Raw genomic sequence first — 16,101 nt, forward strand, 5'->3', positions numbered from 1 at the left:
CTCTGTTCTTTTCTCTTTTGTCGCTCTGCCGTCTTAGGAATGCAGCGTTTGATTTTGCATTTACTCTATCAATTATTTGCATACACTCAGCGTACCTCAGTATACTCACAGATATCACTTTAAATACCAACAAACTCAGACAAAAGGGGATCCAACATTTTTTGTAGTCAGTCAGAGATGGTGCAAAGAACAGGAAGAAAGCTTACCAGGCTTGTATTACCATACATAGAATAGAATAGAATAGAATAGAATAGAATAGAATAGAATAGAATAGAATGTACTTCATTAATCCCTGAAGGGAAATTCAGTTGTCTGGCAGATAAAATTATAAAAATCACATAAAACAAGTAATTCAGGTGTCTGTCAGCTCATCTCCCATTGGCTAGAGAGTTATGAAGCCTAATGGCTGCAGGGATGAGTGATTTTCTGTATCTCTCAGTCCTGCAGCACAGAGAGATGAGCCGTCCACTGCCGCTGTTTCTCTGGTCCACAAAGAAGTTGTGAAGTGGATGATCTGTGTAATTTAGAATGGTCTCTTGCTTCTTCTGTGTGCATCTCTCCACCACAGCCCCCAGTGACCTTAAACCTTAAAACGACCAATCGTAAACAAGGTGGTTCTTCTGTCATGGGACTTGTACCAGATTGGTGTCCGGTCTGTCTCCGATCCGCTGCGGTCCAGCTCTGTGCTCTCTCGTCCGTCAACACCCACCGGCTGTGTTTTCAGAACGCAGCCGGGAGCCGGACACCTGGAGTCATGTGACCAAGGTTTCTCCGTAGTAATCACTGAATCAACGAGGCCTGGCTCCGCCCATCATGACGGTTTGTTGTTGTAGTTAAGTGAAATATGATCTGGAGATAACACAGAGTGTTTTATTCTGAAATTTAACCAGATGTTTTCATTTTGTTTTGACTTCCTATCCAGCTCCATCTGCTCTGTTGAGATTGATGCGATAGAAGTCTTGTGTGGGCTCTGACCTGCCAGATCAGAGACGCAGCTGGAACACAACAGAGCAGATCCAGTGGAAGTTAACACATTGACTAGAATAGAAACCTTTCGGATCGGGTGCTGTGACGGAGCAGAGACAGACCGGACACTGATCTGGTGGAATTTGGCCGTGACACTCACACTTGATCGTGATCTCAATAATGAATCCATCAAACTCTGTTCCTCGTTACAATCTGCAGCATATGGCAGAGACGAGCTACAGCTGAGCTTACAGTTTGGTGACATCTGTTTATCACTCAAGTGAAAAGAACTGCACCCTCGCTGTTATTAGTCTTTAAAAAGTCATAGAAGCATGGCTGTTATTTATGTTTCAATAGGCAGAAGTTGCACGTTGTCACTGTTATGATTTTCCACTGACTCTCTCTCTGTCTTCCCCCTCACGTGCACATTCTTAGCCTTGCTCGCCCTAATGCTTCCTCATCAGCTGCAGGGATCTGTTTCCATGTTACATCATCTACAGCAGAACGTTGAGGCTGGATTACTTAGTTCGATCGCAGAGACAGGGCCTGAAGTGAAGATTGAGGGAACTTCCTTGGTGCTGCTTGTTTTTTAAAAAGTGGAACTTGAAATTGCAGGATGACGTTTGAGGGATGTTTAAAGCAGAGACGAGGAAACAGGCTCAGACGTTATTATCAGTAAAGCAACTCTTACTTAATGATGTGCAGAGAAGGCCTCTTCCCTCTCACAGCTCTCTCTCTCTATTCCCTGCTGTCTCTCCGTGTTGCTTTTGGTTACGTAATCCTCACTCAACGTTGATAGTAATCCCCGCTCTCTCTCTCTCTCTCTCTCCCTCCCTCCCCCTTTTCTATCCTTTCCTCTATGTGGCCTGGACAGGTTAAGCCGTAGAGGACTCTCGCTGGTCGCCGGAGGAAAAGATGTGCGATGGAATGGTAGCGTTTCAGACGAGAGCCCCGTCCTCCTCTTCCTCCTCTTCTCCTCTAGCCCACAGGCTGGCTGCCTCTGTGCTCCTCCTCCTCTTCACCCTGCTCCCTCATGGTCACGCATCAGGTAAGACACACAAACCCACACACATAGATTGTTCTTCCTTTTTCTGTCTCTGTTCCCACATCATGCATATTGACAAAACAGGCATCTTCACCCGTCTCTTGTGGATTGATTGAGGTTATTCTCCCCTCGTCCTGCGGGTCAGTTAGATTAAATTGGCTTCCTTTACCCTTGGCTCGGTCAGGTTGCGCTCTCTCTGTGAGCAGCAGCAGAGAGCTTGATCCCGCCCACTCTGTGAATCCATTCACTGCCCTAATGAGTCACAACAGTTTTCTTCCACTATCGAGTGAAGCTGAGAGATGGTGTTTTCTGCGGTCGCATCGCTGCAATAAGGTTTTAATCAACCATGGCGTTCAGAGTCCTCTGAGAGCTTTTAGTATAGTTAGCTAGCTTTGGCTTTAATTACAGCAGCAACCTTCACATCAGTTTTATATTTCACATTCAGAGACATTATTATTATCTTCAAATATGAGGTTTCAGGATTTCAAAATTTGGGAGAATTAAGAAGCACAATGTAGACGGTATGTACCCTCTGAACCTCTTTACTCGTGCCAGCTTTCCTCTCACATTAGCCCTCAATGTTCCTGTGCCCTCCTCCCCAAACAAACACACACCTACACAAACAAACACACACACATAAACACACACACACACACACACACACACACACACACACACACACTCCTTTCACATAGCCAGCTCGTGAAATGTGCCAGATGTCCTTGCCACAGAGAGGAGGCGGACTGTGTATGTGTGAATAAGTCGATGTGTGTGAGGGGCGGCTTCAGCTCTTGGATGTTTTTAAAGCCTTAATTGATTTCCTTTCTTAAACGTCTCCAATACAAAATATGTGCATAAGTAGGAGAGATAGCAACAGAAGGAGTATCTTTTTGAAGAAGAGAGAGATGGGTGGCCGGGTACAGCTGATCCCTGGTGTATCAGCTCTCTCTCTCTCTCTCTCTTTTGCTGGCTGTGTGTGTGTCTTATGTAATACACATGATTCATGTAGAGCCCAGAGGGGCTGGTATCACGCTCACGTTCTGCATCCCATACACACACACACACACACATACACTGCTTACCAGTACCAAGGAAATGTGTCCTGAAAACCCCGGCCCACGTGCTCTGTGTAGTGTACGATTGTGTGAATGTGTGTGCTCCAAATACTCGTGTTATTTATGGTTGTTTCACTTATAAGTTTGTTCCTGAAGTCCTGCAGAGTATTGCTTCAAGATATGGACCCTGTATCAACTAGGTTTGTAATAGTTAGTGCTATACAGATGTTGCATTACCCATGATGCACCTGTGCCTTTAAGGCTGTCTGATGGGAAAGGACAAATAGATCTTTAGACTATAATTTTAGTCTAATTTGAACTGGCTCAGTAGACGCTCTGATCTGTTTGCTTTGAATATTTCTGGACCTGGAGCTGGGTGATATTGAAAAGGATGTTATCACTGTTATGGAGGTTTGTAGGACTGTATAGGGTTCCGGATTTCTTTCTTACACTTCGCCCCCAGGGGTGTCTATTAGAACACTGATGCAGAAACGTCTCTGTTTCAAAGATTTATTCTGTATTGCAACAGTGCGAACATGGGACTCACATATGCGTGGTTCTGTAAAGAACAAAAACAGACGACCATCAAATGTTTTCATATCAGTCGATATGGATAATTATCACGAAAGGCAGATTTTTGCCCCTGGGTAAAAGTTGAAGGAACCAGACGGTTTGTTAGCTTGTATCTGGATTTAGTTTGCCAATAAGCTTCTTGAATCCCTCATTTTTGACAGTGCTAACAGGAAGCAGGTATTTTGTGTAAGATGAGATTTTTGTGAAGTTTTAGTTTGTAGATTCTTATTTTTCTCAGGGTTAGGTCATTTGCATGATTTGATTTTAATGTACAACAAAGAATTATCAAATTGTATTCTGTGTACCAGTTTAGTAGAGTATTTTTCGAGAAGTGCAATCCCTTTTAAGTTTACCAAGAGTTACAGGCGGCATGATAGGTACCCACAGTGCAGTGAATGCATCAGGGTTATCCAGTGTTCAGTAGTACTAAGGTCAGATTGTACATTACACGTGTTTGCACAGCAGAAGTTGTCTCCGTGCTATGTTATCGCAATAATTATCGTTATTGAATTATCGCCCAGCTCTATCTCTAGACCCATGTCCAAACTGCCTAAAGGACATGAAGTCATCACAGTGAAGCTTGCATTTGTTGTTATGTATCCAAACATGTAATGGAACATTCCTGATGGTGCGCTGATGGCACTGACAACAATACAAAGGTTATTTTTGGGTGTTGTCGTGGCTGCAAACTTCTAGTTTAATAACTTCCTTATAGCATGTAATGCAGCGTTCATGCTGACTCATGCTACACGAGTTCTGGCTCTTCTAGATGCCGTCCAGCCCTGGATATTTGCTCTTCTGCATCAAATGAATATATATTAATAACTCCAGAACATGGCGTATGCAAAGGTAGCCAGGCAAAGTCAGGCACTGCATTTTAATGATAAATGAGTGCACAAGTTTTTGGGGCATTTTTCTATTCAAGCACTTCAGCATAAACTTAAATATTTAATCCAACAAAGGAAACTTGTATTAAATATTAAAACAGAGTCGCCTCATAACAACAGAAGAAACAGAGAAGTATTTCAAACAAGACCTTACAGTCGTTCTGTTTTCTTCATGATGATGGAGCGTTCATGCTTATTGCTTATGCTGTAGAAAACAAATGCATTGCATGGATGTGATCATAATATATAACAGTAACTAACACATGAGCAACAATGACATCATATCAGTATAGTTAGTCTATGATTGGACGTATCACCATGAGGGGGAGACTTACAGCTTCAGAGTCATCATGTCATCACTGCCTCTGTTCTGTCACCGTCCTCCCTTCCCTTTCCGCTCACCATACATAATTCACATAGGTAATCCCTCAACGTGTTCCAGGCCTGGAGATTGCTCTGGAAATTTTCATGAATATGAAATTTCATCAGTGCTGACAGGCTTATCCTAGACTCATACAAATTGCAGCGCACGGCATGAATAGAAATGATACTTGAGAAATTTACTGTAAAGCATTTGCATACTAGATAAAGGAGCTGAAAACAACAGAGACCTGGAGACAACACAGCAGTATCAGACCTGTTTGTGGACTGTGCACATTCATGGATACTTCTATCTCTCTACCCCAACAGTACATCCATTCTGGTTTGGATTACTGCAACTCCCTTCTTTTTGGTTTACCTGACAGATCCATCTATAAACTTCAACTGGTTCAAAACTCCTCTGCCCGCATCATCACCAGAACCCCCTCCACCAGCCACATCACACCTGTCCTGCAGCAACTCCACTGGCTTCCCATTAAATACTGCATCATTTTCAAGATTCTGTTCCTCACTTTCAAGGCCATAAACAACCTAGCCCCTCAGTACCTCATTGACCTCCTCCTCAAAACAAAAATACACACCCGTAGTCTCAGGTCCTCTTCTTCCATCCAACTCAGCCTCCCACCTGCTCGCTTGACCACCATGGGGTCGAGAGCCTTCAGCCGCTTGGCCCCCCGCCTCTGGAACTCTCTCCCCCTGGACGTACACAATTCTACCTCTCCCACCACCTTCAAATCCTGCCTAAAAACTCACCTTTTCTGCCAAGCAGACTCACTCTAATCTGTCTCTTTGGGACTGGAATGACTTCCCCTCCTCCCTTTCATTTTTCTAGTATTGTATCTTTATTCTAATGTATTTATGTATGTATTTACTGTTGAGTGTTGCTCTATTATTGCTATGTTGTAAGGTGACCTTAAGTGTCGGGAAAGGCGCCTATAAATAGAACGTATTATTATTATTACTTCATGAGGAAATATGGCCCTTTTGGAAACAGGGTGAAACAGGATTTTTCCAAAACTGACTTGAGGAAAAATTACAATGTCCCTCTGCAAGTGGCTTTAAAGATCTACTTCAAGTAAGATGTTAAAGGTTGTAGCCTTCTTTGCTCCATGTTTTGGTTGCATTTACCAAAAGGAGAAGCTTTATGATCCCTGGAAAGGTCAGGACTCCAATTCCTTGTATCTGTCAATACCCTCCTTTAGGAAATAGTCACAAAGCCATTTGGGGCAGAGCTATTTTTAGAAGCAATCACAGTCCAAGTCATGTCTTTTTTGTCCGTCGTTCAGCTGTTCCGTGTAAACAAGATTACCAGCAGGGTATCTGCTTTCTTAATGTACAAAGCTCCGTCAAATTTGTGTTTGTGATTACTGGGTATGATTACATTTATGTGTGCCATTCAGGACGTTCTGCCAAAAGTAGCAACATGCTAAACAAAAACATCCTCTGCATTGGAGCAGGGTGCCAGTAAACAAACACAACAACAAAGCAACACCTAGGGTTTTTCTGTATGCACAATATAAATGGAATCAGTCTGGAGCACAGTGTAAATATCATTTGTTTCATGTCTTTTCTGAGTCAATCTGGCATCCCACTAATGTGGGTTGTATAGAGCTCAGTTCCTAATATGGTGTCAGTTCCTTACAGTGAGCCTTTGTGGTTGGTTTCAGAGGAAGCTGACCTAGACAGTGAGTCACAACTGAGAGTAAAGATGGGAACTTGAGCGTCAAAGGGTCTGTTCACAGGATAACATGCCGGGTTTTTGCTCTAACAGTGTTATGTCAAGCAGAAAAGGCTCGGACTGTCCTCGTGGGTCCACTTCAACAGATAAATGATGCCCTCTAAGAGGCCTTTGTCTTTTGAAGTTGAGTTAACGCTGAACAGGAAAGTGCCAGCGAGAGCAAGAAGTCTCCCACAAACAAGCCTGCTGTGTGCTCTGTGTGGCGGTGACGTTTATGTATGTTCATGTGTGAGAACAGGAAAGGCTCTCCCCCGGGCCTCAAAGAAAAGTGAAGTCACAGGGTAAAGAAAGGAGCAAGGTGAAAAAGGCATGAGAAGGAGCAAAGAGCTGACTGTCTCATTTCCTCTGAGATCTGTGTTTGTTTGGACGATCGATTGTTGCACATTGTTGGCTTGACTTGAATGCATATTTCCTCCACCTGATGAAGGCATTGCGCTGGCAGGATCCCTTTGTTTTTGGCACGTCTCACATCAGTATGTACGACCAACCCCAAGGACACTAGGATGTTTTCTCGAAAGTCAAGTTGCTCCAGGAAAAAAGCTTTGGCAACTCCCTGTTCCTCTTTAATAACAGACTACGCTCTGGTGGCTTACATCGCGTCATCGCTCTGACCACAGAGGAAAATATCTGAATGAGCTGTGCCCCTCTGTTTTCTTTTAACAGCTGTATTCTTTGAAACGTGTTGCTTTCTGTAGTCAAAATGTTGCACATGAAGCCGCAGTGTGACTTTCCCCTTCGCGGAGAGTTTGCTAGATAGCCTGCACAAACACTACAGGAGGGGAACAATTGGCCCTGTGCAATTAACTGTTCAGGATTGTCCCCTGAAGTCCTTTTAGTGAGACGGTTTGCAGGCAGGCAGGAGTAAGGCAATACGTTGGCAACTGGTTCCCTTCTGAAATGTGAGAACAAAGAGGGCTTTCAGGGGGGTGTTGGGAGCCACGGGCTAAAAAACCACAGCAAGCTGCAGCTCAGCTAGATCACCAATCTGCAATTAGGATTGCGAATTCACTTTGTGTGTGTTCATGTGTGTGTGTGTGAGTGAGCACAGCACAGCCCCTGTTCTGTCATGTCTGTGTCCTTCTTCTTCAGTCCTCTCTTTAAGGGTCCAGCCATTAGCCAGGTGAGACCAGAGCCCATTAGCAGCAGTCTGGTCGAATCCATCGACCCTTTCTCTTTCATTACCTGTGTGTTTATCACCCCAGCCATCACTCTCTGCTCTCACTCTGTGTCATTTAACAGCTCTTTCGCCCAATCAAGCCCCAAAGGGAAACTTTAAACGCTTCACCAGACAAAAACACAAACATGCTCAATGGAAACAGATACTGCAGCGCCAAGAGACAGTGCAAGACCACTTCATTCACTTAAAACAGTTGACCAGACAGTTCCATTACTTTGTGAAGATCCTGGGGAGTGTTGTTAGCCACACAGCACGGACACTTATCCTGTGAACACATCTTAAAGGAGCTGAATTTCTGTTTTTGACACTTATTTCTTTTTTGGTGGCAGGGTTTGTGTTTCTGTTTGGTTGTCTTTGCTAACGCCAATATTTAAAATCTGCGAGTACACCAGGTAATACTCCATAACATTATAAGTTATGCCCAAAATAAAACAGCTGTTGTTTCCTATCAACAGTTATTGTATGTCATGGCAGTAACAAGTAAATACAGTTTAACACTAGAAAGTAGAGGTGTAACGATTCTTTTTAACAGCAGTTCGATTTGATTCATGATTCGTGGTTGCCGATACGATTAAGGACGATATTAGTTCAAGTTAAGTCAAGATCTGAAGCGATCCAGTGGCTTGAAATTGATTCAGTAACTTGTCAGCCAAAAATTCAACCAGTGTGACTGTGATATGAATACAGGAACGCTGCAAGAGGTGCCTGGACGGTTGGCCTTGCGTGAAATCCCATGGGGCCTTAGTAGGTGGTTGGATAGATTTGTCATGTTGCCGTGGTACTTTACTTGACCTTTACATATCCTACAATCAGTGAGCGACTTATTTAGAACATCTCCATCTTTGCAAAAGCCAAAGTGTTTGCACACGCTGGACCGCAATGGTGGCTTGATAATTTCTCACTCGCCGGCTTCTCCTCTGCCATCCGCCATGCTATGTTTTGTTGTTTGCTGGCGCGTGGCGACGTCGTCACAGACAGGCAGCCTGAATTGAGTAACGTTTTACAGTTTATCATTAAAGTGCAAAAAAACCCACATCCATATAAAGTCTGCCGTGCTTAAATCCAATGCGTTATTTCCTAGTATTGATAAAATCAATTTATTACTTTTTAAAATGATTTTAGATTGATATGTCGTCCGGAAGGCCAACTTGCCGAGCACAGATCGATGTAGTCGGATCATAGGAATATAAATCGATACATTGATGTAGTGGATGAATCGTTACACCCCTACTAGAAAGGCCAAGGAGGTCATTTTGCCTTGTTTCACATTTAGATGTCATGTAACTTTGTTAAATTAAAGACTACAGTGCTACCGGTTGCTGACTTCCCACGACTACCTCAATATTGGGTATTTATCATACAGATAATACTATTTGGTATCTGGCAGTCAAAATGACCTCTCATGGTCTTTCTAGTAGAAATGGAATTCTGGCCCTTCAGGGCGCTGTTGTACAGAGGCTATAACCCTAGCCGCAGAAGTCGTGGGTTCGATTCCAGCCTCGACTATTTACTGCATGTCCTCCCCCACTCTCTGCTCCCCACATTTCCTCTCTCTCTTCAGCTGTCCTGTCCATTAAAGGCAAAAATGCCCAAAAATATAACTTTAAAAAAAATAAATAAATGGAATTCTGGCCCTTCAAGCGTTCAGGGAGGCAAAGAAGAACTGATTTCAGATAAAGAATACCGTGTTAAAATAGTGAAACAATAATGTGATTCTGGTGGAGAGTGTAACAAATGTCAATGGGTTACAATCTATATGTAGTCAGTGTTTACTCACACATTAAAGGCTGTGTTTCTTTCTCAATTTACAGCTGAAATAGTTTAAAATCTTACAGCTGCTTCATGCTGAACTTTGTCCCCTCAGTAGTCACGGGTAGCAGGGAGGGGCCATGAGCTGAGCTGCCACAAACACAACAAGGCAATAAAACAGTCACATCATTTCCATACTGGGTAATTAGTTTTACAGGTAAAGCCGTTAAAAATAGACATATTTGCATTATACTAGTATTGAATGGGCTCTATGTGTCTGCTGATACATAAGTCAAAGTATCAGGAAGGAAAAAAGGTGTTTGGACATCTTTCCCGCTGACCCTTGTAAATGTATTGGTCTATGAATGACAGGAACTGTGTAGTTACAGGTTAATGAGTAGCGAAAGCAGGGAGTGGTGACACTGGCAGCAACAGACACACTATGACATGCAATAGAGTTCATAGAAATCTCCTTCTGGTTGTGTTTAGTGATAACAGTCTAGCTCCAGTTGTTCAAAGCCACGCAGCCATTATTAAAAAAACACTGTGTAACTTCTCTTTGTGCAAAGCTTTGCTTTTTGGGCATCTCTCCAGAACCGGAGGATTATTGTGAAGCTACATTAAGGCCGAGGAGAAATGAGGCAGTTTGCAAATTGTTTTCCAGTGAAACGCGTGTGGTTGTCTGAAGCAGCAGGCAGTCATAATGATTTCCAAAGGGCCTCATCTGAGGGACCAGCCTGCTGAGTAGAGGACATCTCTGACTAATGAGCTGCTAAATATATCCCCCAGTCTCTCCTGTCTTATGTTGCCTTTGCTTCGGTTTTTTCTTTCATTCTTTAACTCGTTCCTTTTCTTACATTTTCTTTTTCTGCATTCACTTTTTTTGGATTTGCTTCGTCAAGCTGTTTCTATAAATTTCCGCCAAAGTATATTTATTCCGATTAATCTCTTTCTTTTTATAATCTTGTTTGTCTCCCACTTTCTGTGTCTGTCTTGTCTTCCCCCTGCTCCTCTCTCCACACTTCCTTTTTGATGTGTGTTTTTTAAGTCCCACTGAAACAGTGTGGGCTGCTCTTTTTTTTTTTTTCAGCACACCGTTAGTCAACAGCGGCATCCTGTTCAAACAAGTTCATCAGCTTACACATAAGGAGGCTAGCATCCTACACACTGATGCTGATTCTGCCAATAGTTGAGACATCAATGCTGTGACAGACTGTGAGCAACCGTGTCAGAGCTTGTGATGCGGGTACAGCATGAGTGGTTCTTGGAAGGGTAGGACATGAAATCTTAATGACAAGTTGAAGGCTTGAGGCTTTTTCATCCAGCCGTGTTTTCTCTGTGGCTTTTACCAGTTTCCCATTAGATCATTGGGAAAATCTTTAACTGTGAACTGATCTGATGACCAGAAAAAAAAACTAAAAGGCATCCAAATCTTGTAGAACAAGGGGATGGCAAATATTTCCTAACATCAGTGACTAATAAAGACGAACTTCCTGTTGCTGTTTCACAATAAAGCTTTGTAAGTTCCTTGGCTCTGTATGTGAAGCAGCAGCAGTAAATATTTGGTTTGCATTAGTCTTCAAACACTCATTACAACACTAAACCACAGAAATTCTTGGGCTAGCCAGCAGCTACTAAAGTACCCACAGCTGATTCTTTTAGCAGCTTGCATGGCCGTCGGTTTAGCACTAAAACCGTTCAGTTTGGACCAAGAAAAATTATCAGTCATACTCGATGTGGTTATCACCTGCTGGGAACACACAGTCAGTCATGCCTCGACTAGTCTGAGCTGTAAGAGACGCTGGAAATGTGGTCGTACTGTACTGCAATGAGCAAAAATAGTTGGAAGAAAGTGGGAAGGCACGGGGGCTGTCTTCAGGAACACAAGCTTGAGTGGAGGAAAGAGTTAAAAAGCCTTTAATTCATACAGGGAATAACATATTAAAAGGTAGTGTACAGAAAAAAAGGAAACGGCAACTGGTTTCGACCCTCACTGGGTGTGGTGAAACAACAGAAACAGGTGAGGTTCATTATAAACTACCACATGGCCTGGAGGCTGAAAAATACATCAGCATATAAGAAATAAAGATAAATATATATATATAAACACTACCAGTCAAAAGTTTGGAAACACCTTCTCATTCAAACACTGTAGATTAATACCAAATACATCAAAACTATGAAAGAACATATATGCAATTATTTAACTAACAAAAAGGTGTCAAACAAACCAGAATATGTTTTATATTTTAGATTCTGTAAAGTAACCCCCTTTTTCCTTCATGACAGCTTTGCACACTCTTGGTATTCTCTCAGTCTGCTTCATGAAATGGTCTCCTGGAATGGTTTCTAATTATCATGAGCCTTGTCAAGGGTTCATTTGTAGAATGACTTGCCTTCTTAATGTGTTTGAGACCATCAGTTGTGTTGTTCAGAGGTAGGGTTAGCACACAATAGTCCTATTTGACTACTGTTGTAATCCAGATTATGGCAAAAACCAGATTATTTCATAGTTTTGATGTCTTCAGTATTAATCCACAATGTTGAAAATAATTAAAATAAATACAAAACATTGAATGAGAAGGTGTGTACAAACGTTGACTGGTAGTGTATATTTATATGTGATAATGATAATTATAATAATGTGTAGAAAAATATATATAAGTAGAAGGAGAGAAATGCACTACATGGATGGTGGTAGGGCTGGACGATAATTCGATAACGATAATTATTGGGATACAATTTTTCTCAATATAAATAGAACAAAAGAGCGATCACAATTTGATATATTTATTAAACCTGTATTTACACCCCCCAACCACTGGACAGGGAGGGTGCACTACTGGGCCTTGAACACTAGTTGCCATCCAACATTAGACAGAAGAAGAAGGTGGCATTGGACAGCCAATCATGTCTCAGGGTGAGAGGTAGAATGTCTGGAGCAGAATGTAAACACAGCTGAAATGAGCAATATCTACACTGAAGAACACGCAAAACCTGCCAGCTAAAAGCAGAGTCGTTAGTCCTACAGCGTGTTGACTTGACATTAACTATTAACTTAATACACTTAAGTAAATATACTTTAAGGATGTGGGTAAAGAAAGAGCAAAGAGACATGTTCTGCTGTGCATTTCAAACATGTTTGATGTCCGCAGCGACCGTAAATAAAAGAATGATTTCATATCTATCGTGATAATTATTGTTTCCAATATCACCCAGCTCTAGATGGTGGATATAAACAGTACAAGAGTTTTTAAAAAGCCATGTCATGTTTAATGTGTCAGGCAACAAGGAGCAACAAGACCACTGGACAAAGAACATTGATTGTATGAGACTCCAAGAAAAGGTGTGATAGATATACTAAAGTATGGAAGTGTAAATATCTATGTGTGAATATCTATATGTTTGATTATGTGGGCAAACATTGTTAATCTGTTAGTTCAGCTTGGAGATTTATTTAACTGTAACTTAGTTTGGCCCTGAAGTCTTCTCAGTACGTGCTGTTTTAAAGTATTCAAAGCATACAAGTAGAGTCAGTCTCAGGCAGCAGAGTAGAAACCACTTGATCTGAGTGCACATATCGAGCTGAGGGGAAAGGCAGGGCTGTGCATGTGCTATCCTGCAGCATGCTTGTTTTCATGGGCGGAGGAGGCATACAGCTGTTTCTCCTTAGCAGTATGCATTTCAGCAGAAAAAGCTCAATTATTGCTGTCTTGTTTATCCTGCCTCTATAGATCCTCCCTATAGGGCCTGTAAACACGAGGAAGGAGGGCTGACAGTCCACAACTCATAATTCTGAGCTGATCTCCCTCATCTTTTGAGCTGTGCAGAATTACAGCTGTAGCTTAGAGAGCCTGCAGTGTTGAGCATAGTTGCTGACCGAAGCCTAGGTTCAGGCCTGATGTCCCTCGTCTCTTGACTCAGCTAGAATCCAGTTCTCTCTGTGACGGTGTCCTTCATTCCCAACAGGATGTTCTAATTAACAGTGAATATTTCCTGTCTGCTTCTGATTATTTCCTGTTTTTGTTTGGTTCTGTCTGTTGCCATCTCTCAGAGCGTAACCAGTCCATTAGATTGAGTGTTGAGATGTTTAGTGCCCAGCTGGCTTAGCTCCACTCTAATGCCCTCTGTCCTTATTACATCATCGGTAAACAGCTCTCTGTAGCAAACAGCAGCCAAACGGCAAAGGTCTTTGTACCGGCTACACGGGAGTCCATTTGGATAATTGTGTCAGGATTTATGAGAGGCGTGCATGCCTCTGTGTGTCCAAACCATATTATTTTGCATATTTATTTGTATAAGCCTGTACTTTTATAAATTAATCTCTGACTTTAAAATCGATTTAGAAATTATGACAAATGGCCGGCACAAGCAGTCAGACTCCCAAAGACATCTCTAAATTGCTGGCCTGGTCTGTGTGACAGCCTGATTGCTCAAATAATCAATAAGAAATAATGTCAGTGAAAAACTCCTTGGAGTTGCAAGACTGTCTACTGCAAATGTTTGGTGTTTTTTTAGATAAATGCCTAAAACTTTCACCAAAATTGGAAAGATTTCACACTCAGTTGCAGAGTTTCTTTTCTGTCTTTCATGTCACCTGTAGGGATGTCCTGATCCCGATCTCAACAATCGGATCGGGGCCGATCTGAACGCTTACTTCCTTTAACAGGCAGAAACCTCCAGCAGGACCAGACTCATGTTAGACACACATCTACTGAGACCGTGTTGGAGAGAGGGATAGAGGGAGATGAAGAGAGAGAGAGATGATAGTGGTGAGACGGATAGTCGTAGTTGTAGCCGTCAGAGTCTACGGCAGAGATCCAGAGGAATCTACGAGACATGGGAGCTCAGGGACTCCAGAAAGGCCGATCATCTCATCCGATCATTTACGTCCACTATCACTGAACACAATTTGTTTGCTACGTAGTCCAAAAAACTTTATTTTGAAAGGGCTATAACATGAAGCAGCATGTTGTCAGCTGTAATAACTTGAAAAATCTCAAAGAGTAAAATAAAGTACCTGTTGATGTCTTAATTATAATAACAAGTGAGGAGGACAAACAGACAATTGAAAAAATAAATAAACAAATGGACTAATTAATGAAGGAATCAATCAATCAATGAATACATAAATAGGTATGCATGTATGTCTGTGTGTCAATTTTGTAATTGATTTATTCTTTGAAGCATTAATATTAATTTATGCTATTGCAATGCCTTGATTTTAGTGAGGTTAGTACACAGTCATAGCCATAAATGCAATGATACTAATAATTAGTATAATAATATATTTCAGTGTTTCAGTGTTTTGGTTTTCAGTTTCAGCCAAGAATTTTCATTTCGGTGCATCCCTCATTATCCAGGCAAACACAAGTATCCGATCAGAATCTGGGTCTAAAAAAGCTGATTAGGACATCCCCAGTCACCTGTAACAGCTTGTGCTTGTTTATATGGGCTCAAGTCTGCATCGCTAACTGTAGTGTCACTGTCTTGTGAGGTGTTGGATGACTCTAGGTGAAAGATTTATCTCAGTACGTGTAATTAAATATATTCTTTTACTGTGTCTTATTGTTTCTGCTTCTCTCACTTTCACTGAGGAGCGTAGGTGATTATTCTGTTCCCTTGATGTTGGCGTCGGGCCCATCAAGGCGTTGGGTTCATATCTTTGTTTGCGTCTACAAACTGTCTGCTGGGTTGGAGGTCTAGCCGGCAATACAAACAGTACTTTGTATCTTCTGCATGATGATAACAGTAGTTTGTTTGTAACCCTCTCTCTTTCTGTTGGAGTATTTATGGCTTCAGTTCAACCTGATAAGAAGCACTGCCCCAATTTTAAATACTTTAGGTTTCAGCTAAGTTCTTCTTATTGTTGTCCCAAAGAAATGTTTCATCATAACATTTTCAAGTTAATTGCATTTGAGTTTGCTTGTCTTTTATACCTCATGGATTATTGCCAAGACGCTCAACAGACTTCTTGGATATTCCTGCTAATGTGTGTTTTCTGTTGCTTGCCTCAGCGTTCCTTCACTCCACTCTGTACATGTCCTTAAAAGAGTTTGTCATCATACCACACATTTATAACCATGCAGGCCGACTGTTGGGCGTGATTACTGATACCAGGAAATGGGGAAGTCCTGATCTTGTTTTTCAGCTTTATGCATGTCAAATTCATTTCACTCATTCAGTTTACTGCCACACTGAACACAGTCTGTGGTTACTAATGCAATGATGTATGAATTTGAATATATAGCTGCTCTTTGTTTACTTTTTGTGCTTATATTTTCATATGCTTGTAATTTTGTGAACAGCAGTGACTGAACCCAAAGCAAACATAGAATCAGAGATAGAAAAAAACATCCCTGGATAGTTAAGATAAGATGAGACAAGATATCCTTTATTATCCCCATTGGGGGAAATTCTTTGGTTCCAGCAGCTTGCGACATGGGACAGAGGAATACAACAATTGTAATTACATAGTTCAAATAATAATAATAATAATAATAATAATAATAATAATAATAATAATAGTG

At 41.7% G+C, this 16,101-nt stretch overlaps 1 protein-coding gene across 1 annotated transcript in view; it reads left to right on the plus strand.

The window, feature by feature from the left end:
• The window catches only part of susd6 (sushi domain containing 6), a 45,389-nt gene that overhangs the window by 8,422 nt on the left and 20,866 nt on the right, over positions 1 to 16,101 (plus strand). The window contains exon 2 of the mRNA XM_034700181.1: positions 1,841 to 2,014. Within this exon, the coding sequence (XP_034556072.1) occupies positions 1,882 to 2,014 (133 nt within the window). The 5' untranslated portion in view covers positions 1,841 to 1,881. The remainder of the gene's footprint in view (positions 1 to 1,840; positions 2,015 to 16,101) is intronic.

The sequence above is a fragment of the Notolabrus celidotus genome, chromosome 13 (assembly GCF_009762535.1).
Source record: "Notolabrus celidotus isolate fNotCel1 chromosome 13, fNotCel1.pri, whole genome shotgun sequence".
Lineage (NCBI taxonomy): Eukaryota > Metazoa > Chordata > Actinopteri > Labriformes > Labridae > Notolabrus > Notolabrus celidotus.